Genomic DNA, 23,821 nt, shown 5'->3' on the forward strand with positions numbered 1-23,821 from the left:
TGTTGAATTGCACCCTTCACCAGTATATACTAACCATCTTTGTCTTTCATTACTTTTATTGATTTAAAAACTAAGTTATCAGAGATTAAAACCACCACACCAGCTTTCTTTTGGCTTCCATTTGCTTGAAATATCGATTTCCACCCTTTTATTTTCAGCCTAAATGCATCCTTGCAGGTTAGATGAGTTTCCTGAAGACAGGAGATACTTGGCTTGTATTTTTTTAACCATTGGGCTAGTCTACGTCTCTTGAGTGGGGAATTCAATCCATTCACATTTAATGAGAGAATTGATAAGATGACATTGAGACTGATTTCTATTCCTCGTGTTGGCTTGAATTTCATTATTCTGTTTTCTCACTTGAGCCATTGTGATAACTGGGTTTTTATCTTCTCTTGAGTAGTTTTATATTCATGGGTCTTTCTTGTGCTGGTCCTTGTGTAGCTCTGTTTTGAGTACTTCTTGGAGAGCTGGTCTTGTCTTGGTGAATTCTCTGAGTTTTTGTTTATCTGAGAATGTCTTAATTTCACCTTCATATATAAAGCTGAGCTTAGCTGGGTATAAGATTCTAGGCTGGGCATTATTCTGTTTCAGAAGAGTGAAAATGGGGCCCCAGTCTCTTCTTGCTTGTAAGGTTTCAGTTGAGAAATCTGGCTTAATTTGGATGGATTTTCCTTTGTATGTTACTTGTTTCTTTCTCCTTACAGCTCGAAGAAGGGCCTCTTTAGTGGAAATTTTGGTCAGTCTGACAACTGCATGACGTGGTGTCTTCCTATTTGGTATGAATCTCCCAGGGGTTCTTTGAGCTTCTTGAACCTGTATATCTAGAGTTTTGGCAAGGGCTGGGAAATTTTCTTCAATTATGTCTTCAAATAGCTTATCCAACCCTTGCTTATTGTCTTCTTCACCCTCAGGAATGCTGATAACTCTCACATTAGGCTTCTTCACATAATCCCACATTTCTTGTAGACTCTGGTCTTTTCTCTTATTTCTTTGCTCCATCTCTGTGATTGACTTATTTAATTGGAAAGTGGTGTTATCTTCAATCTCTGAGATTCTTTCTTCTGTTTGATCTACCCTGCTCTTGAGACTTTCCACTGTGTTTTGTAGCTCCCTGAGTAAATTCTTCATTTCCAGGAGTTCAGTTTGATTTTTCTTCAATATTTCGATTTCTTTAGAGAATTTTTCTTCCAAGTCCTGGATCTTTTTTGTGGTTTCTTTGTGTTGGCTATCCATTTTTTCTTGCATAATATTCAGCTTATTTATGATCCATGTTTGAAATTCTTCCTATGACATATTGCTATTTCGAGTCTGGTTTGTGTCAATTGGTAGAGAACTAGTAATCCTCTTTGAAGGCGAGGTTTCAGCTTGATTCTTTATATTCCCAGAGATCTTTCATTGAGCCCTTCCCATCTGGATAAATCCTTAGGTCCCTTCTTTCCGCTTTAGCCTGAATATAGGCATGCCGTGCGTGCTGATCTTGGGCTGTGCAGCAACCCAGGTAAGCTGCCTCCTCTGTCACTAGGGGGAGCCCTTCACGTGTTGTTCACGTTTTTGCTACCTCAGCTGGGGGGCTGCTCCTGTTGGGTCCAGCCCCAGAGAATTAATTTGACCTGAAACCGGTTTGAGAGTTCTGTCACTGGGCTGTTCTAACTGCAGACAGCGACTTTTTCCTTGCCTCTTCCTCTCCCGAGGTGGTTTCTGCCTCTCTCTGCATGAAAGACAGTGGCTAGGGGGGGTGGGAGCGGTGCCCTTATTCGCCCAGCACCCCGGCTGCTGCAGCTCCCAGGGGTGATGGTCCACCTCACCCCAATGTCCGCAAGGTCCACGCTCTGCTCCCTCATGACTGGGGAAGTACTCAGTGTTCACACAAAGGCAGAGCTCCTAGTGGGGGTCCACGGACTAGGGGATGGAGCCGCCCGGTTCCCAATCGCTCCGCAGCAGCTAGGCTGTGGACCCCGACAATGGCAGCTGCCCACCCGCCGGTCGCTGGCTCTGGGGGTGAATGTTCAGGGTCTGGCAGGGGCCAGAGGAGCTGGGGATTGAGGGAGCCCAGCTGCCCGCATAAAGGAGACAGTTCAGCGTCCCCCAGGTGTCTTTCACTGCAGCCTAGTGCAAAACCTCTCCCGCCAGTTGCAGTCTGCCCACAGAGCTCCGGGGTTCAAAATGGCCCCTGCTATTGTCTCCTCTCCACAGAGCCCCACGTCTCCCGTGGTGATTATGCACTGGCTTCAGGCAGATCTCTAATTGAGTGGGTGTGGAGGTCAGTGGGAAAACAGGCCGCTTTCCTGTGGGGCTGAGTCCCCCTCACTCGCTGGTGAGGCAGGTACAGCTGTTCCACGCTCCCCTCTCTATTGTCTGTCCTGCACTCTCCAGATTTTCACGATCTGGTTTCCCATTCACCTCAGTCTTTTCTTGCTGTGTCCCACGCTGATTCTCTGTGGATTCACACCACTGTTCTTGTGGGGGAGTGATCCTCTAGCATTGTGGCAGACTGAGATCCATGCCTTCCTCTCTGGGAACATGAATCCAGGAGGTCACCACTACTCCGCCATCTTTCCAGTCTGAAAAGGGATTTTTGAGCCTAGAATCCTAGAGAAAAATCTGAAAGTTTATATTTCAGTATTTATGTTTAAATAGGAGTATGCTGCTTTTACCTTGAAAAGTACACAGCTATGAACACACACTTCTATTAATACCTTTCACTAATATATACTTAACCTAAGATCAACTCTCTTTTGGGTTTGCCAGGTTTGGAGCATCTTATTTTTTGCACAGAGGGACGTAAAACATACATTGTTTTGTTTTTAAATGCCAAGGTTGAAGAACAAATGGCTCTCATAACAGTTTTGAATTATTTAAAACCTGAAGAGTTTTAAACCAACCAGATAAATTCCAAGTTCAGCACATTCAGAACCAGGATTTGGAAATTCAAACTCAGATGGGCTCACTGTTCTGTGTCTTTCAGAAAAACGGGGAGGGAGGGAACAATTAAGGGGAAAACATATGGAATGAAATCAGTGTAGATATAAACTTTACAACTTACATCAAAATTCATTCAAAATCATCCTAAGACTTAAACTACAATGCAAAACTTTAAAGATTCTGAGAAAAATCAAAAAAGAAAATTTAGGCCGGGCACAGTGGCTCACGCCTGTAATCCTAGCACTCTGGGAGGCTGAGGCCGGTGTATCGCTCGAGGTCAGAAGTTCAAGACCAGCCTGAGAAAGAGTGAGACCCTGTCTCTACTAAAAAATAGAAAGTAATTATCTGGCCACCTAAAAATATATACAGACACAATTAGCCAGGCATGGTGGTGCATGCCTGTAGTCCCAGCTACTCCGGAGGCTGAGGTGGGAGGATTGCTTAAGCCCAGGAGTTTGAAGTTGCTGTGAGCTAGGCTGACACCATGGCACTCACTCTAGCCCAGGCAACAGAGCGAGACTGTATCTCAAAAAAAAAAAGAAAAGAAAAGAAAAGAAAAGAAAAGAAAAGAAAATTTATGTGGCCTTGGGTTTGGTGATGAGTTTTAACACACCAGAAAAAAATCTGATCCACAACAGAAAAAATAATACCATGGCTGTTATAACATTCAATATTTATACTCTGTGAAAGGTCAAGTTGAGAGAATAAAAAGACAAGCCAAAGAATGATAAGAAATATGTGCAAAATACACATCGGAGGAACAATTCACATTCTACATATAAAAAGAAGTCTTAAAACTCAACAATAAGAAGACAAACACCCCAATTAAAAAGAGGTACAGATCTCAACACACACCTCATCAAAGAAGATACATAGATGGCAAATAATCATACAAAAAGATGCTCAGCATCCTATATCGTTGGGGAATAGCAGATTACAGCAGCAATGAGATATCACAGCACACCTGCTAGAATTACTAAACTCTTAAAAAAAAAAAAGGACAAACCATTGCTGGAGGAAAGACAGGAATTCTCATTCATTGCTAGTAGAATGCATAATGGTACACAGTCACTTTGGAAGACAGTATAGAAGACTAGAATATGCCACCCCAAGATATAGCTCTTTTTCTTGTTGTTATTGTTTTGGACAGGGTCTCTGTCACCCAGGCGGGAGTGCAGTGGCATGAACACAGATCACTGCCACCTTGAACTTCCAGGCTGGAGTGATCCTCAGCCTCCCAAGTAGCTGGGACTACAGGCATGAGCCACCACCACCAAATAATTTTTTATGTGTGTGTACAGATGGGTCCTTGCTGTATTTCCCTGGCTAGTCTTGAACTCTTGAGCTCCAGGGAGCCTCCTGCCTTGGCCTCCCAAAATGTTGGGATCATAGGCATGAACCACCATGCCCAGCCCAACGTAAGGATTATTTTGACTTGATTATTTTGAGACACTGCAGACACAGGAGAAGCTCTGAAAACAGGCCAGAAGTTACCTTTTTGTCAGGGAAATTTACATCTGTGAAGGAGACCTACTTCCATTTGTAAAGGTGTCTCCCTCTCATACCAAGAAGAGAAGGATGACTATATCATGAGGGATTCTTAGCAATGCGGAAGGCACCACTTAAGTCTGAACAACTATGCTTGCTCTTGCTTACCTTGCTTTTCCTGGTTACCTCCCGACTACTGACCCCCACGACACCAATTCTTTCTTTGTTTCAATTCACTTGAAGATACTATGTAAGCCTGAACTCAGAGCCACCTCTTGGAGATTTACCCATTTTTCCTGGCTGTTTCCTCCCATGCATACGTAAAGAAAGCATTACTAAATTATACTAGTGAAAGCATGGTAATGTAAATTAAAATAAAACCCTAAGCCCCATGCCAACCTTACAACTGAGTTCCAGGAGTTTAGATACAATTGACCAGCATCTATGTTTAGGAAACAAAAAAACAGAGATTATAAGACTAAGAAAACAGAATCTTTGTGACAATAAGACACTAAATTATTAACAGGACCCAACTCCAACTCTAACACTAACCCTAACTCTAAAAACCCTAACCCCTAACTACAGGGAATGGGGCCCCCCTCTCACGCAGGTCACGGGGTCCCACCTCTCACATGGGTCACGGTGGCCCCGCCTCCTGTCACACAGGTCATGGCGACCCCACCTCCTCTTAGGCAGGTCACGGGAGCCCAGCCTCTCACGCAGGGCAGGGGACCCTGCCTCGTGTCACTCAGGGGACAGCGGTGCAGCTTTGAAGCAGAGCATGACGCCAGAGGGCATGATGGGCGGTCCGCCCCCTGGTGGCCATCGTGGACACTGCAGCCCTCAGTGTTCATATTGCAGGATGGGCCTTTCGCCCCCTGCTGGCCAGCGGAGACACTGCAGCCCTCAGCACTGACGGGCAGGACGGGCCTTCCGCCCCCTGCTGACCGTCGCGGGCACTGCAGCCCTCGGCGCACACAGCGCGGCGGCGAGCGCCCCCTCCTGGCCGTGCTGCAGAACCAATTAAAGTCTGAGTTCAGAGTATATTCAGTGCCAGGATCTGGAAATTAAATGTGAGATGGGGCTCGCCACCCTGTGTCTTTTAGAAAAAGCGGGAGGGAGGAAAGAATTAAGTGGGTAACATATGTAACAAAATAAGCGTAGACTTCTGGGCGATGTGACTTCTCGGGTCTCTCTCTCTCTCTCTCTTTCTCCTGGGACCCGAGAATCTCACCCGGGCCCCTCTCTTGGGATCCATTACCCTCACCTGGGAGCGCTCAAATAAAGCCTCTTTACTTATCCCTTTCAATTCTGCTCATCTTTCTTTCTCTGGTGCCGGCCTATCAAAGAAAGCTTACAGGTATCTCCCACTCATACCAACAAGAGACATATGACTAAATCATGAGAGAGGCTTACTAATGTGGAAGGCACCACTTAAGTCTGAACAACAAACCTTGCTCGTTTACCTTGCTTTTCCCAGTTACCTCCCCACTACTGGCCCCCACAACACCTGTTCTTTCTTTGTTTCAGTTCAAGATAGTATTTAAGCCTGAACTCAAAGCCACCTCTTGGAGATTTACTCACTTTTCCTGGGTATTTCTCATGCACACATAAAGAAAACATTATTCAGTTATACTTGTTAAAGCATGGTAACAAACTACAATAAAATCCCAAGCCCCATGCTAACTGAATCGACCCCCTCTTAGCCATGCAAACCTCAGAGAAACCTTAATATTGAGCTCCAGTTTAGATACAATTGACCAGCACTAATATTACAAAAGAAAACAGAGATCACAAGACTAACAAAACAGGTACTTTGTGAAAATAAGACTAAATTATTAACAGGACCCAACCCCTAACCCTAACCTGAACTCGAGCCCAAACCTGAACCCAAACCCTAATGCTGACTATTGACTCCTTCCCCTGTCCCTGCCCCTGACTATTGACTCCTGCATCCTGACTTCTAATCCCTGACTATTGACTTCTAATGCCCCACCCCTAACCGTTGTCTAACTTAATTCTAACTGTACTACACAGTTAAGAAATGTAAATGCACCAGGTGAGTGCAAAGCCTAGAACAGCTGCACTGAAATGAGTAAGAAGAGCTGTTTCACTTTACACATGATCACCCCTCCTCCAAGTCAGCACAGCTCAGTGCCCACCTCATGGTTTTTCTCTGGGTTGGGGGGTGGTGAGTGTGAGGGGTGGGGAGGAGAGAAGAGTGGAACATGTGCCTGACATTCCATGCCTGACTTGGAGTGCTGAGAGAACCAGCACAGTTTGGATGTTTGGGGGCTGCTGCAGGCAAGGGGGCAGGGCTTCCTTCCAGAAGGCCTGCAGTTCTACACATAGAGGCTGACTGCCATTGAAAGAAGGTGCCCAACTTCATCCTGGGAAGGGCAGGAGGAAACGGAATTTGCATCTGACATTTTGGCTTTTCAGAAAACTGCCTGAGGGACTGATTTGGGGAGTTGCTGGGGAGTGGCACACTTTGGACATCTGGAAGCCAGAACAAAGGAGATTGGGGCAGTTGATTGTAGTAACAAAGGATCCGTAGTGTTATAGACAGACACCAGAGAGAACAAGAAACAGCAGACTTCTCTAATCGGGAAATGACATGTACAAGCCCAGAGAAGTTGCACTGCCTGCCCGAAGTGTTTCAGAGGTCCCCAGAATCTCTAATTAGGCTGACTAATATCTTCCCCTGTATGAAACCAGTTCATAAAGAATGGGAGAGATGGCTGCTTTTTCAAATGCCTAAAACTCAGGGGAAAAAGAAAATCACAAGGCACATGAAGACACAAATAATCATCACCCAACCAAAGGCCCAAAATAAATCTCCAGGAACCAATTCCAAAGACACAAATCTCTATTAATATCATTGCCTTAAAGAAGCTCAGCGATCTACAAGAGAACAGACACAAGCAAAATTAGGAAAGTAATGCACAAAGAAAACGAGAATATCAACAAAGAGATATGAACTATAAAAAAAGAACCAAACAAATTCTGGAACTGAAGAATACAATAACTGAATCGAAAAATTCACCAGAGATGCAACAGCAAATTTAATCAGGCAGAATTGGCAAACTTGAAGACAGGTAATTTGAAATTATTGAATCAGAGAAGCAAAAAGAAAAAAGCATGAAGAAAAGTGAAGAAAGCCTAAGAGAGCATGACGGGACATCATTCAGGACCAACATACACATTATGGGGTTTTCAAAGGGAGAATAAAGGGACAGAGAGCCTGTTGGAAGAAATAATGGTCCCAAACTTCCCAAAACTGAGGAAGGAAATGAACATCCAAACTCAAGCAACATTGTACTAGATTGGATACCTGACAACCAATTATATTTTTGATGACTTTAAAGTAGTTTTATTATCCAGGTGAACAAATATCATGAAGAATTAAACCTGTGGCTCTCTGTTAGTGTCTTGTTTAGATAAGGGTGAAAAGGAGAAGCCACACTCCCAGTGGACAGGTCTGGGGGAAAAATTCTAGGAAGAGATAATTTCCCCTTAGTCCTAGTGAACTCCTAAGGTAGTGTTAGGAGAAGAAAAAAATACCCAGTGCACAGATTTTACAATAATGGATATGATGCAATTAATAATCTCTCCCTTTGAATGAATCTTCTTACCAGAGTCAAGAATACCTTGAAATCACTTTAACTGTCCTATAACCTTGTGCAACTTGTTTTAAGCAGTTTTTCAAAGTTATATAATATAAAATTAATAGCAAATAATCTATATAACCATAGTCTCTTTTTTTGAGACAGAATCTCACTGTGTTGCCCGGGCTAGAGTGAGTGCCGTGGCATCAGCCTAGCTCACAGCAACCTCAAACTCCTGGGCTTAAGCGATCCTACTGCCTCAGCCTTCCTAGTAGCTGGAACTACAGGCATGCGCCACCATGCCCGGCTAATTTTTTCTGTATCTATATTTTAATTGGCCAGATAATTTCTATTTTTTTTTTTTTTTTTTTTTTTTTTTAGCAGAGACGGGGTCTTGCTCTTGCTGAGGCTGGTCTCGAACTCCTGACCTCGAGGAATCCACCCGCCTCGGCCTCCCAGAGTGCTAGGATTACAGGCGTGAGCCACTGCGCCTGGCCAAACCATAGTCTTTTAAATTTTATACAGTCACAGACTGCTCTGGGAATGTGACAAAAGAAAGTACGAACCCTAGGATCCCAGAAAAATAAATCCACACACTAAAAGTCCACAAAAAATTTCAAAAGTTTTATAGATCACATGAAGTTCATGTTTACATCCTTTATGTATCTGTGGGGACTCCAGGTTTAGAAAACATTACTTTGATAGAAACTCTGGTACTGTTTCTTCACGTCTAACATAAAGAGATAGAACAAATGATCTATAAGGTTCTTCCAGCTGGGAGTGAGGTATGATGGAGAACAAAGTCCATAGTAAACCAACCAATTTACAGTGCTTACAGGGATTGGGGTGGCTGGGTTAACAGAAAAGAAAGAACTTTTACACTTATTACAGCAAAAGGAAGATTAGGACTAGAAAGTTAAGAGGATATAGGGTCTGCTATCTTTTAAGAATTTCAATCTAGAAAGCATGGGTATATTTTCACAGCAAAATTCTGAAAGTCAACAAGAGAGTACCCCACCAAGAAAACATTAATATTACGTGGAGTTGTGATTCAGAACTACTAAACATTTATTGAACTGTGTAAGGTACTAAAAAATAGATTATAATTTTGTTAAGAAAACATATTTTATGTTAATACATGTATTATACTTTGGAATTACCTAAGTCGCATGTGGATAACTTTACATTGCCTTCAATAACTTTATTCTTTATAAAATATATAAATAATAAATATATATATAATTCAACTTTTACAAGCATTATCACATGCAAGAAGGTATTGCCATCAGCATTACACATTACTGCAAAACTTTCATTTCCTGTGCGTCTTCCAATGCTAGTGGCAAAGTGAAAGGTGAATTGAGATTAAGCCGGACTGTGTGACATCATTCCCAGGGGTAGACACATAAGGAAGCAAAGTCATTCCCAGAGGAGGAACGTTGGGCCCCCAGGAAAGTGAAAGAAATGAGTTACTGAGTTCTGCACTCAGGCGCATCTTTTTCTGGGGGCGCGTGCCTGGGACCTGGCTGAGGATCCACACTGTCTGTTCCTGAACTCTGTACCTCTGAGAAACAAAAGAAAAAGAATTAATTCTATTAAAAAACACACAAAAAGCAAGCACAGCTGGAAGTGGAAAAATTAAGACAAGAGAGCTATGAGGATGAAAAATAACAATGCAGTTCATTGTGTTTGGTCATTAACAAGGTGTATTTCACTTCATCAAAGCTGGAGTTTACTCTTCATTTTGTCATAAAATGAACTGTTAGATAAACCAAATTATATGTAAAACTGAGGCGTAATACAGTTTTATTTGGAATTCATCATTTTGAGATTCCATGAGAATCAGACTGAATTTGACTTTCTTTTGTCCTATTTTTTTGGGAAACAAAAGGCATGCTAAGCAAACAATAATATGTATTTTAGTCATCTTTGGAAAACTTTGAGTCTTTAAAAAGCATTTCAGCTACATCTATTTATAAGTAATACTTTAAAATTATTATATTTATAAAAGTAAATAAATTTAGCATAACTGGTCCTGGCAATTGTCTTAATTTGTAGAGGTATTTTAGAATAACTTTTATAATTAAAAGTAAAAACTGACATTAACTTTTTTTTAGACTAATATTACTAATTCAAGCTGGGACTAGCTTCTTTAATTCTGAATTGGTCAGTTTTTGATTTATGCATTCCTCCAGCCTACTTTTATTTATTTCACCTAAAAATAGTACCAGAAAGATCCATATATTGCTCAAATGTTTTTATTTGCATTTGGATGAATTCATTTTATACACATGCCTCTGGCCCTATCAGATAAAATCAAAAGGTGATTATAGCTGGGCACAGTGGCACATGCCTAAGCTATCTGGGAGACTAAGGTGGGAGGATCACTTGAGCTCAGGAGTTGGAGGTCAGCTTGGAAACACAGCGAGACCCTCTTAAAAAAGAATTGATTATAAGTTTCTCACTTTTTTCAAGAGAGTCTTTTGAAATGGTGAGTGTACAGCAGAAGTTCCATGTAAGTGGCAGCCAATGAAAGGTCCTTAAGTGTTTGTTAAATGCTATTCAATGAAGGGAACAGTGCAAACAGTTTTTCCGAATGGTTTTATGCCTATCTCCCTAAGAGCACTTTCACACTGCCAACTTGATCTAATTTTGATGTGTAGTGGATGAGAATGGATGGATTTCTTCACAGTCACCAAGTAGATGTCTCATAAACTCTGGAACCTTTGCTCAAGGCTTTAAACGATTTGGAAGCTGCCTTTCTTGATGTACGATCTTGCTGCTTTAGATTTCCACAGTTGCGTAACAGGGTACTTCTACAGGCAGATACACTATCACAAACAGAAGTGTACACCTGGGCACATAATAGATGCTATGTGTGAGAAAGACTACCAGAAACCCACTGTTGCATTTTCTCCTGTAAGACTCCCCACCTTTGTGCAGTGCCCCCTGCAGAGCTGGGGTGATCCCTGATCCCTCCCCACTGCTTCATTCATTCAGATGCCTGCATTATCTGTCCTCTCCATCTCTCCTGCAAGTCCATGCTACCATCACGTCTCGTTTAAACAATGCCATAACCTTGCTCCCAGTACTTGTTGGTCGCCTTAGAGATGAGGTGATGTTTTCAAACCTTATAACTCGTGCTCCCTTGCTGTTGCTTAAAATCTTTTGAAAGCTTTCTCTATATGCTCTCAAGATAAATTAAAAATGCCTTTGTATAATTTATAACAGTCCTGCATGCCCAGCTCTTACTCTTTGGCCTCACCGACTTCACCCACATAAGCCTGTACTCGCTGTGCTCTGGCCACACCACATGTCTTTCAACCCTTCCCCTGGGCATGTTTCCTCCTACTCCAAAGTTGTCACTGTTCCATTTGCCTGGGATGCTTTCCCCTCCCCTCTTTGTTAAGCTAACTCATATTAGCCTTTCAGATCTCAGTTCCCTTCCTCAAGGAAGACTCCCCTCAATTCCTAAAACAAATGCCTATCATATGCCTCACGGCCTTTTGCACTGCTAGAATTTCACTTCTTTGACTATTTGATTACTGTCTGTACCTCCCATTAGACTGTAAGCTCTGAGGGCAGGGACTACGTCTGGTTTTGCTTATCAAGGCACCATCAGAGTCTAATATCTAACACATAGTAGGGCTCAAAAAATTTTGTTGATTTGATGAATAAGTAAATAATACAAGTCTATGATCTGCCTTGTGTAAAGTGAATATAATGCTATTAGATATACTGGCCCATTGAACTGATAAGAGACTTTTCCAGTAAAAGTTATTTTGTTTTTAGCGTAGTATCTTCATGTCTTTGAGAGAGTTGCTTGTCTATCTTTGGAGAAAACTGAGGGTTTAAGGGACACAATAAGGACTTTACTTGGGGCAAAAGTGATTGAACTTCAGTGCTGTGTTTGGAGAAACGTTACCTACCTGGACAAAGGCCTAAACTTGAGTTATCAAAATAACGAATTGGATGAGGTGCTGGTAGAGACTTTGATCGGCTATCAAAAAACCAAGATTTTGGTGACTCCTTTGGCACAGGATCTTGTAAATTCCATTCCTTACACTGAGAAGGTGTAACCTGTCTCTTTTCAGAAGCTGTTCCAGTCACCTTAGGAGACTTTGGAAAATTCTCACAAAATACTTCTTTGTGAGCCTCTCTTTTAAAGGTTCTTTCCTTCCAAGTTTTGACCTCGTTGGAAAGACGATGATTATTGCTTAAATGTGGGGAGGACAAAAAGAGAGACTGTAAGACTTCTCAATTCTTAAAATGTATACGCAGTTACATTAAAATTTTAAAAATGCTATGATGAAATATACCTAATAAAATTTACCATTTTATAACATTTACATTTTATTTTTAACCTAATGCTTCCTGTTTGGACTAATGCTACTGTTCAGAAAATGAAATGGATCTATATAGATTGAATGATCGTAGTAAACTTCCATGATCATGGAGTCTTGAAAAGAAAGCTCAAAGTATGACATTAGGTTTTCAAACGAATCAGTGATGTCATCTGGAGTGGTTTATCTATTGACACTCTGCCATAATAATTTAATAAATTAGTCTCCTGGATATAGGAATCTCTGATGTACCTTTATTATTGTAAGGGAAATATTACACTGTACTTTCTAAAAGATTAGGTAGTTACAGTCTCGGTTCTACAGAAAATGCCAGCAGCACTTATCTAGTTCCTCCAGAGAGAAACCTGGGACGCAATCCTAGAAGCCTGGCTCTCCTATTTATTTTGCCTATTATTTTACCAGTCATCTGTCTGTTGACACAATCTCATGCCTATCTTTCACAGTCATCTTATGTTTACCATATTGGTGACATTCTGGTCCATGCCAAAACTATCTTTTACCTGGGCTACCATACGCAGACTCTGAATTCAGGTTCCCCTATGATGCTCTAGCAGCCCAAGATGCCATATGATCTCATCAGGCCCTCAGCTTAAAACCCCCCAGTGCAGGTCATCCTCCCATTCCATTCAGGAGAACAGCCCAACATCCTCTGAATGACCTAGAAGGGCCTGTGTGATCTGGATCCAGTTACCTCTGGCACCTCATCTCATACCTTACTCTGCCTCACTCTCTACACCTGGCACAGTGGGTCTCTCAGCCCCACCACTGGTCATTCTTCCTGACTCAAATCCTGTGCATATGCTGTTCCCTTGGCCTTGAAGGTTTACCCCTCTTCTCTCATCTAACCTAATTTCCACTCATTTTTCAGATCTATTCTTATATAGGCATACCTTAGAGATATTGCAGGTTAGTGCCAGACCACAGCAAAAAACCAAGTCACACAAAACTTCTGGTTTCCTAGTGTATATGTAAGTTTATGTTTACACTATAGTCTATTCAGTGTGAAATAGCATATCTTAAAAATAAACAATGCACATACATTACATAAGAAATACTCATGGCTAAAAATGCTGCTAGAGACATGAGGTGAGCACATGCTCCTGGAAAAATGGCACAAATACATTTGCTTCATGCAGGGTTGCCACAAACATTCAAGTGGTTTGAAAAAAAAAAAAAAAAGCAATATCTGCAAAGTGCAATAAAGCAAAGTGCAGTAAAACAAGGTCTGCCTGTGTATTAGTTTCCTGATCACCACCCTTCCTCTCCCACACCTAAGTAATGTTAGGTCCCTCTTTCACAGTAGCATCCTTTTAGACTGTCTTTTGGGGATTTGTTTTTTGCTCATTTTAATAGCACTCATTGCAAAGAACCAGTTATTTGTAAAATTATTGAATGTCTATTTGTCTTCCACTGTCCATTAGCAGAGTGCTTGGCACAAAGATCTTTCATGGAGGCAGAAGCCCAGTAGTTAAATTTGTTAGCTCTGTTTATAAAGTCAAAAGGCCACGATAATGTCCTTAAGGGGTCTTCTCTGAGTCAGGCCTCCCTGGCCTGGGCATATGAACTTGTGGTGTATTTCAGCTGCCCCCTCAAAGGTCTTTGTTTACTCCCTGGTTCCTGGCTTAGTTAAAAATAGTCAGCTGATGGATAGCAAACATTGGGAATGGTGCTACCGTATTCTTATTTTTTTTTAAAAGACATTTACTACTTGAGCTCAAAAAATTACTTTCTTCATAATGTGTGGATAGTTACCACCTGCAAATGTATGCATACTATGCCCCTACTCATATATAAAAGCCATAAGCATAATATCTATATCATGTCAGCAGATCTTACCTTAGCAGTTCATTCTTTTGCTTTGTTAGCTGTTCATTTTGCTGCTTCAATTTAGAAATTTCCTTTTGTAGCCTTACATATTCACTTTTCAAAATAAGAGCTTTTGTGTTTTGTACAATGCCACTGCCACCCCCACAGGTTAAGGGTTTATTTGAAGGCTGAGAATCAATATGTTCTGATACCACTGTGGGAGGCAAATACACAAATAGGTGATAATTTCAACTATTTTCAAAGTTCAAAATAAAGGAAATATTACTAAGTACAGTAAGCCACTACAAAAACCCAACCACCTTAACCACCATGTGCCTGGAAGTCACCCTTGACTTTTTCCTTTTACCTCACCTACCCTGCCTATTCGATCATCAATTCAAAATATCTCTAGAATCTATCTCAACCAATTCCACTACAATATCTAGCCCACTAAGATCTTTCATCTTGACTGCACCAGTAGCAATCCTCCTCTGTTAGAGCTGTCTTTCAATGATCTACCTTCTGTATCAGTGCTCACCTGGAGGGCTTGTTATAACCCAGTGTGTGCTTGTGTGTGTAAGTGCGTGTGGTCCACGCCCAGTCATTCACTGCACTTTAAGTATTCAATACATACTTGTTAATAAACCTTGGTATGATATGGAAGCATATATTATTAAGTATTCTATACTATGTGTGTAAAAGTAACATAAGAGACTGTACATTGTAGGTACAGTTGCATAAAAATGTGAGGTGTTTATAAAGTGGAATAATCCATTGGGTCACCAACAATTCACAAGAGTGGTAGGGGGTGTGTGTGTGTGTGTGTGTGTGTGTGTGTGTGTGTGTGTGTGTGTGTGTGTGTAGATTCTTGCTGTTCATTTTATTTTGAATTTACGTGTACTATGTACCTGAAAGTTGGCTGCAAATTAAGAGTATCCTGACCCTTCTATAACAAAGAATCCTCACTTCCACTTTTATCCCTTGAAGTTTTCCAGGTAGGAGCTGTGATTGTCCTGCAACAGACACTGGGAAAGTTCAGCTACAATAGGTACTAGGCAACATCTTTAACACCATCTCTATTGTTTTAATGAGTGGATAATAATGCAAGCAAATATCATCTTATATTTTGCTTTTCACTTAGAATCTTCAATGTGCTTTCACACATGACTTTTGGCTTGATCTTTATAACAAGTATATATATGTATAAGCTGATCCTGCGATTTCACACAGCCATTAAATGAGGCCTGTGCTGGACTTTCAGTTCAGTGCTTACTGTACTATACAAAGCCATCCCAAGCACTGTTCAGCATTCTCTTTTCAAATAAAACCCAAGAGACAGAAATATGGAAAAAGATAGTTTGAGAAATGTTTAAGCAGAAACATGACCATTAGATCTAAAACGTATATTTAAATTTCAGAGTTTTGCAAGTACATATTAACTTGGTATTTTTAGTTTTAAGAACACTAATTATTTATTCTTATTGCACACTGATTATAATTTATTAGTTGCATAAAATGAAAACCTATTAAGAAATGTGTTTGATTTTTATTAGGAAGGGTACTTCTACTTTGATTATTAAGTCATTCTTTTATAGTATTGAAGGTATCTTCATTAATATGTAAAAATATGATAATGTAAAAGTAGAATTCACATATTTTTCCATAATCTATAATGGATAAACACTTGAGATTATCATAAACTAAGGAGATGTCAATCACAAGATAAATATGATTCCAATAAATTCATGTGAAAAATAGATTAGAGGTTAACTTAGGTTTACTCCTGACTGTCACATATATAATAGTAGTCTCCAAACTCTGTTATAAGTGTGTTGAGAAGTAAAATGGAAAGGATCTGAAAATATCTGCACTTTATACTTACTTGAGGTATCTTGGGCCTGTTGAATTCTTCGAAGATTTTCTCTCAGTAGCCTTATAACTTCTTTTTGATGTTCTATGGTGGCTTTTGTGGAAGTAATTCTAACAAGAACGATAAAAACACAGAATTAATTTTTTATGGGAGAATAACAGAACTGCTGTCAAGAATTTTCAAATACATCATATTGATATAATATCCATCAGCTGCAGCAGATAGGCCCTCATGATATCTCTCTGGTATCATGCCCTTTATGGCTGTAACGCCATCAAATTAGAAGTAGTTTGTTTAGTTATAGGGACAGTCCAATATTCTGTCCGAAATTGAAAAACCAGTTCTTTTAAAATTTCTGTAGGCCCCAGAGCTATTAATTGGATGTTGAACAAAATTATATTTGGAGGTACCATAAAACAAATAATTGAGCTGTTACCATGGGGTCCTGGAAACATCTTAAAGGTAGAACTAATAAAACACCAAAGAGAAAAAGCAGTTTCATTTCTACACTGTCAGGAAGGCAAACCCTGACTGGAGCTCTGGTCTAAAGTGCTACAGTCAAAGGTCAAATTCTGATCATTGTGCCCCATTAGAGAAATTTTATGAATTGTTGGCTTGGGCATTAATTATCAGTGATAAGTTATAAGACTTCCTGCCTTTCTTAACTACTATGAAAGTATCTGCTGACTTCATTCTATAAGTAACATTGCTTTTTATAATTAAACCTAATAGGTATATATTTCATTAAAATCAATAGGTCTTATCAATGGAAGTCTGGTTAGACAGAATGAAGATTCAGAGTGCTACTTTGGGGACAGAATGAGAGGTGATCATTAAATATTTATTCAAGATTTATAGGAAGAATGAAGTGTTAGGAGCCAGAAGACATCTTAAGAAATCCTCTAATATAAACCTCTCTTTTTACTGATTATGAATGTGAGGACCAGAGAGATTAAATGGTTTAAGGTGATGCATTAATAAGTGGGAAGAGATTTCTAATTTAGTTTCCTTGACTCTCTGTTTAATGTTCTCTTCCTTATGCTTTACCACATAGAAATTTAGGCATGCTATTATGCACAATGCTACTTATAAATAAATCAATAAGAAGGCATGCTCTTGGGCCCTAGGAAATATAACCTTTACACAAAAACACAACAGGAAGAACAAATGAAATTAAGAGAAACAGCAGAAACCTTGGTCAAACTGCTAAAGACCCCTCAGACTCATAAAGGTTAACATAACTTTCAAGCATAAAAAAGCCATTTTCAAGTTGTTTTACATCATTAAAGAAGCATTCATAGACACTGTGTATTAACTGATTGGAATTGTGCTTATTTTTAAAAACTTTGCATATGTAATGAGAATTAAATAAGTTAAAAAATCTATGTTTGTATTTTTATAAAAAGCAATAACAATATTTAAATTGTATTTTAAACAGTTAACTAATCAAAGAGATTTATGTAATTTACAATGGAAATTTAAGCTATTAAAGCCACATTCAGTTAAGGCAAAGACATACTCTTTTTCAAATTCTTTGGCATTTTTCATTTTCTCTAGGTCTGTTTTCACCAGCTTTGTCTTCAGATCTTCAATTTCTTCTTTATAGGGCTTCGATCCTAAAGCAACTTTGTCCTAATTTTTTAGAGAAAATAAAAATGAAATAATTATTAGAGCAGTTTCAGTTTCTCCAGTGTTAAAGAGTAGTTAGATGCCTTTGCTGTAACAAAAATGTTTTGAAATAGCAAGCAACTCCAAATATATGAAAACAGGAAACCCATGAATTTTAACTGACTGATAATAACTATTTGATATGAATTATATTTGAAGCTAATATGTATAGATATAACTTCTATTTCTTAAAATGAACATTTTTTCCCCATTAGAAAATGATATACCGACGACATGAAACGGTTTGAAAATAATGAAATGGGTGGACCAAGGTAAATCAGGAAATTAAACAGAAAGATGTCAGAGGAGCAATATAAACATCAAGGGAGAATTAAGTTCAAGCCACAAAGCAAAGCACTACTGGGTATATTTTGTAGCAAAAGACAGTCCAACCTAGTGGTATAAATATATCTATTATCCATGCAGAGTATATGTGTGTGTACAAAATTTTAAAAAAATGATACACTATTTTTTACAGCAATTTTAGGTTTACAGAGAATTGAATGGAAAATACTGAGCGTTCCTATATATTCCTGTACCCACCCCTTTTTCTTCATTTTTCTTTCTTTATTTTTTTGAGGCAGGGTTTCACTCTGTCGTTTGGGCTGGAGTGCAGTGGCATTATCACAGCTCACTGCAACCTCAAACTCCTGGGCTAAAGCAATCCTTCTGCCTCAGTCTCCTGAGTAGCTGGGACAACATGTGTGTGCCACCATGCCCATGTAATTATTCTATTTTTTGCAGAGGCAGGGTCATACTGGTCTTGAACTCATGGCCTCAAGTGATCCTCCTGCCTCGGCCTCCCAGAGTGCTTGGATTACAGGTGTGAGCCACTGTGCCCAGCCCTTTTTCCCTATTATCAACATCATGCATTAGTATGGTACATTTCTTACAAGTAATGAACTAAGATTGAGATATTATTAATTACATAATTAAAATCCATAGTTTACATTAGGGCTTCTTACTGGTATTATACATCTGACAAATGTATAATGACATGCCTATCATTATATTTAATAGTATCATACAGGTTAGTTTCACTGCTCTAAAAATCTCTTGTGCTCTGCCTATTCATCCCTCCCACCCCTCACCAATCCCTGGTAACAGCTAATCTTCTTACAGTGTCCACTGCCTTTCCCAAAATGTCATATATTTGGAAACATATAGCATGTAGCCCTTTTAGATTGGCTTCTTTCACTTAGCAATACACATTTAACATTCTCCCATGTCTTTTTATGGTTTGATAGCTCATTTCTTTTCATTGCAGAATAATATTCCATTGCATGAATATACTGCAGTTTATTTATCCATTCACCTATTGAAAGACAGCTTGGTTGTTTCTAAGTTTTGGCAATTTTGAATATAGCAGCTATAAACATACGCATGCAGCTTTTGTGTACGCTATGTTTTCAACTCATCTGAGTAAATACAAACGAGAATAATTGCTGGATCATATGGTAAGAATATGTTTAGTTTTGTAAGAAACGGCCAAACTGTCTTACAAATGGCTATACTATTTTGTATTCCCACCAGCAACGAATGATGTTCCTGTCATTTCCCATCCTCACCAGAATTTGGTGTTCTCAGTGTTTTGGATTTTGGTATTCTAGTAGGTGTGGCTCTCATTGTTGTTTTAATTTGCAATTCCCTGATGATATATGATCTCTTTATATGGTTATTTGCTATCTACGTATCTTCTTTGGTGAGGTGGCTGTTCAGATCTTTTGCTTTTTGTTTTATAATGCAAACTATTTTGCTAGCACACTGCTAATTTTGGGGATATACAGATGCACCTGATTAGATGTCAGGGTTCAATTTGGGCTGGGCAGGTAAGGAAAGGGTGAGAAGCAGCCGATTCTAAGAATAATGTGAATTTGCACTCAAAAACAAATCCTGTTAAAATTGTATTTATTTTTAGTTCATTAAATTGTTCATTGTAAAAAAAATAATTTATTTTTCTAGCATATAAAAGCAATATTTCATATGACAATATTGCATTTCATTTCTAATTAAGTTACTTCCTTTTTTCATGCTTGAGTATTGAACTTCAGACACACATAGGTATAATAAGAATCTGTGGTGAGAGGGAAGAACACAGCCCCAAATTATTTGTCACATTCAATAGGTGAAAAAAAACCAACAATTTTTATTTATAAAATAAGTTTAAGTTACCTGAAGTACTTGGATTGTTTCTTTTGTTTTTTCAAGGCATCTATTTGATTCATTAACTTCGGCTTGAAGTTTTGCTATTATGTCATTAGTCACTTTAAGTTCCTTCTCCATCTTTATAATCTTGTCTTCCTTATGCATAGCATTTTCTTTTGCTACACGTAGCGAAGTTTCCAGCTCCTGAATTTTCTATTAGAAAAGCACACATTCATAAGGTCTATCACGAAGACAGAATCAGAATCACAGTGCACAAACTTGGGACTAAGATGATCACATTTAGATACTATGAATTTTTCCAAAGATTGCATTAACAAAGAATAGAAAAGAAAGGCCAAATGTCAATCTACATATGTTATTTTCTTCATTTAAAGGATGATTTTTGGTTTAAAAAAATGCCAAAATTTTACATTATAACCTGTCCACAAATTCTTAAACCATGCAGATGAATACGGTATAGTTGTTATGCTATTTATTGGTTAGCAGAGTGCTAAGCATATTCAATAGGCACTCCCATTTTAGGTGAACACGACCTAAAGAAAGTACATTTCTTAATTCACTCTCTAAAGTAATACCTGTAACATCCCTTTCCTTTCATTTTTATTAGTCTTAAATGGAAAAATACAAATATGTGGAAAATATTAAGAAGCACATAAGAATAAGCTTCCCTACTCTCAGATCCCCAGCTGACCCTAGAGCAATGACTAATACACTATTTCAAGAGTATCCTTCTAGAAATTTTCTATCTGTATTCAAACATATATGAATATATAGTTTTAAAGTCAGTAATACACACTATATACTACAGTTCTGCTTTTAACTTGACAACATATTTTCCATATCTTTCTATTATCAACACATAGATCGTTCATATTTTTTGTCTTCATTGACACACAGAATCTCATTTCATGAAGATATCATAAATTATTTAATCAGTTACCTACTATTTGAATGTTTGGGTTGTTTCTAGTTTTTTAGTATTTGGATTATTCAAATAATGCACTGACAATTTTGTTATATTTTTAGCCTCTTTCACTTTTATGGTGATTATAACAGTAAGCAATATTAGAGACACTAATGATAATTAGAGAAAAGCTAAGTTGCTATTTCTTTCCAAGCTATTATTTGTTCTGCATACAGACACAGGCTAGAGTTTAATACAAAGTCACATGATTTAGAAAATTTATAATGTGTGATAATACCTAAAATGGCAGTAACTTAAATATACTGTATAAATTTAATAATCAAATAAGCTACAGTTTACTTCTCTATTATAGTCCAAAGTGAAGAGGTTACCTGATATCTAGCTTTATCATTAATTCAGTTGAATGACGGCCACAGTAGAACTAACTGTATGTAAAAAACAAGGCCGTCACACGAAAATGTTGTTCTCATTCCTTAATAAATATATTCAATACTATAATTTTGCTCTAAACTCCATGATGAAGCTGCATATTGAAGATATCTTACAAAAATTCCGTACCTCTGTGGTTAGTTGTATAGCACTTGAGGTAACATGAGGATTCTTACTGTCTTGTGTGTTGGGATTATTAACATGGGCACCAGAAGCCTGGGTGATCTTCAAAGTTTGGTAGTTTTTAAATAGTTTTTCATTTTGATCCTTCAATGATTTCAGGTCATGCTCCCAGTCTTTAGATATGATAGCACTTCTTTCCTCAAACTCTGTTGATTCATTCATTATGGCCTACAAAACAGTAAAAAATACCATTATAGTTCTAAAATCATTTATAGTAGTCCCTCCTTTTCTGTGGTTTCAGTTATCCATGTTCAAAAGTTCTCTGAAAACATTAGATGGAAAATTCCAGAAATAAACCATTCATAAATTTTAAATTGCATGCTGTTCTGAGTAGCATGATGAAATCTCAAGCCATTCTGCTCAGTCTCACCTGGGATGTGAATCATCCCTGTGTTCAGCATATCCATACTGTATATGCTACCTGTCCATTAGGCACTTAGTAGCCATCTTGGTTATCAGATTGACTGCTGCTGTGTCACAGTGTTTGTGTCCAAGTAACTCTTTTTTTTTTTTTTGAGACAAAGTCTCACTCTGTTGCCTGGGCTAGAGTGCCATGGCATCAGCCTGGCTCACAGCAACCTCAAACTCCTGGGCTCAAGACATCCTACTGCCTCAGCCTCCCAAGTAGCTGGGACTACAGGCATGCACCACCATACCCGGCTAATTTTTTCTATATATTTTTAGTCGTCCAGCTAATTTCTTTCTAATTTTTTGGTAGAGAAGGGGTCTTGCTCTTGCTCAGGCTGGTCTCAAACTCCTAGGCTCAAACGATCCGCCCACCTCAGCCTCCCAGAGTGTTGGGATTACAGGCGTGAGCCACCATGCCCGGCCCCAAGTAACTCTTATTTTACTTAACAATGCCCCCAAAATGCAAGAGTAGTAATGCTAAAAATTCAGATATAACAAGAGGAGCTGTCAAGTGCTTCCTTTAAGTGAAAAGGTGAAAGTCCTCAACTAAATAAGAAAAAAGTCATATGCTGAGGTTGCTAAGATCTATGGTAAAAACAAATCTTCCCATGAAATTGTAAAGAAGGAAAAAGAAATTCATGCTGGTTTTGCTATTGCATCTCAAATCTGCAAAAGTTACAGCCCCAGTGCATGACAGTGCTCAGTTAAGATGGAAAAAGCCTCACATTTGTGGGTGGAAGACATCAACAGAAAAGTGTTCAAATTAATGACAAAACGCTGCACCAGAAAGTGTTGAGCCTGTACGAAGACTTCAGCAAGGGATCCCCTAAAGCAAATGACATCAAGCCATTTACTCTAGGTAAGGGATGGTTATACAGATCCAGGAATACAGAAGATCAATGTTAGCCTGCTAGATCACAGTGCCTACATGGTTCAGTTCACTTCATCTTATCACGTAGAATTGTATCGTCGCACATCATCATAAGAAGGATGAGTATAGTACAATAAGCTATTTTGAGAGAGATACACCACATTCATATAACTTTTACTACAGTATATTGTTATAACTGTTCCATTTTATCATTAGTTATTATTAGTAATCTCTTATGGTGCCTAGTTTATAAATTAAGCTTTATCATAGGTATGTATACATAGGAAAAACAGAATATATAGGGTTCAGTACTACCTACGTGGAGGGTTTCAGGCACCCACTGGGGATTTTGGAACGTATCCCTATGGGTAAGGTGTGTGTGTGGGGGGGACTACTGTACATATAAAAAACCCTAAGAAAAAAACTAGAATTCTAGGACAATGTATGTGCTGAAATTCATTATTTAGAATAATGTTTTAAAAGAATGTGAACATTCTTTGTGGTTTGCATCAGTTACTGAGATTTGAGATGTTGGAAGTGGATGATAGGAATGAAAATAAGGACTGGAGAGGATTCATATTGATCTGCAAGATGATAATCTCACTTTATTAGATTTATACTCACATATAAAGAGAAACTGAAGAATGATGCAGATTAAAATCATTATATATGCTATCACTGATAAGGAAACATTAACTGACATCAAATAGCAAAGCACACCTAGAAACTTAACAATTATCTATTTCTCTACTTCATTTCAAACCTCAGTGTTAATATGGAAAATAACTCACTGACTTTTGGTAATTAATCTGGAAATCTTATATTTCTGTGCAAGGAGTAGCAGTCAATCTATACTTTTTTTTTATACCGAAGGCTAACTCACTCTAAAATTATTTATATCTTTTTTACTTCCTAATTCCTATGGAATGCACTTTGTGTTCTCATCTGCAACTTCTTTGTGGCTTTGTGGTCATTCTCCCAGGTTTGGACTTTAGGTTGGTTGTATTTCTGGTATCCTGGACTCTCCTTGGCTCTGCACTACTGACCTCACACTGTATCAATTCCGACTCTCACGGCGCTGGAAGAAGCCCCATATCCACGCTGATCCAC

At 38.8% G+C, this 23,821-nt stretch overlaps 1 protein-coding gene across 5 annotated transcripts in view; it reads right to left on the reverse strand.

Annotated features, from left to right (window-relative positions):
- Positions 1–8,630: 8,630 nt before the first annotated feature.
- Positions 8,631–23,821, reverse strand: part of CENPE (centromere protein E) — a 68,241-nt gene continuing 53,050 nt past the window's right edge. For all 5 annotated transcript variants that reach the window (XM_045537336.1, XM_045537339.1, XM_045537337.1 and 2 more), the window contains 7 exons: positions 21,379–21,600; positions 19,902–20,087; positions 17,581–17,693; positions 16,074–16,171; positions 14,222–14,405; positions 11,951–12,237; positions 8,631–9,585 (listed from right to left, as the gene is read on the reverse strand). In XM_045537336.1, the coding sequence (XP_045393292.1) occupies positions 9,491–9,585; positions 11,951–12,237; positions 14,222–14,405; positions 16,074–16,171; positions 17,581–17,693; positions 19,902–20,087; positions 21,379–21,600 (1,185 nt within the window). In that variant the 3' untranslated portion in view covers positions 8,631–9,490. The remainder of the gene's footprint in view (positions 9,586–11,950; positions 12,238–14,221; positions 14,406–16,073; positions 16,172–17,580; positions 17,694–19,901; positions 20,088–21,378; positions 21,601–23,821) is intronic.

Source organism: Lemur catta, chromosome 26, assembly GCF_020740605.2.
Source record: "Lemur catta isolate mLemCat1 chromosome 26, mLemCat1.pri, whole genome shotgun sequence".
In the NCBI taxonomy this organism is placed as follows: Eukaryota; Metazoa; Chordata; class Mammalia; order Primates; family Lemuridae; genus Lemur; species Lemur catta.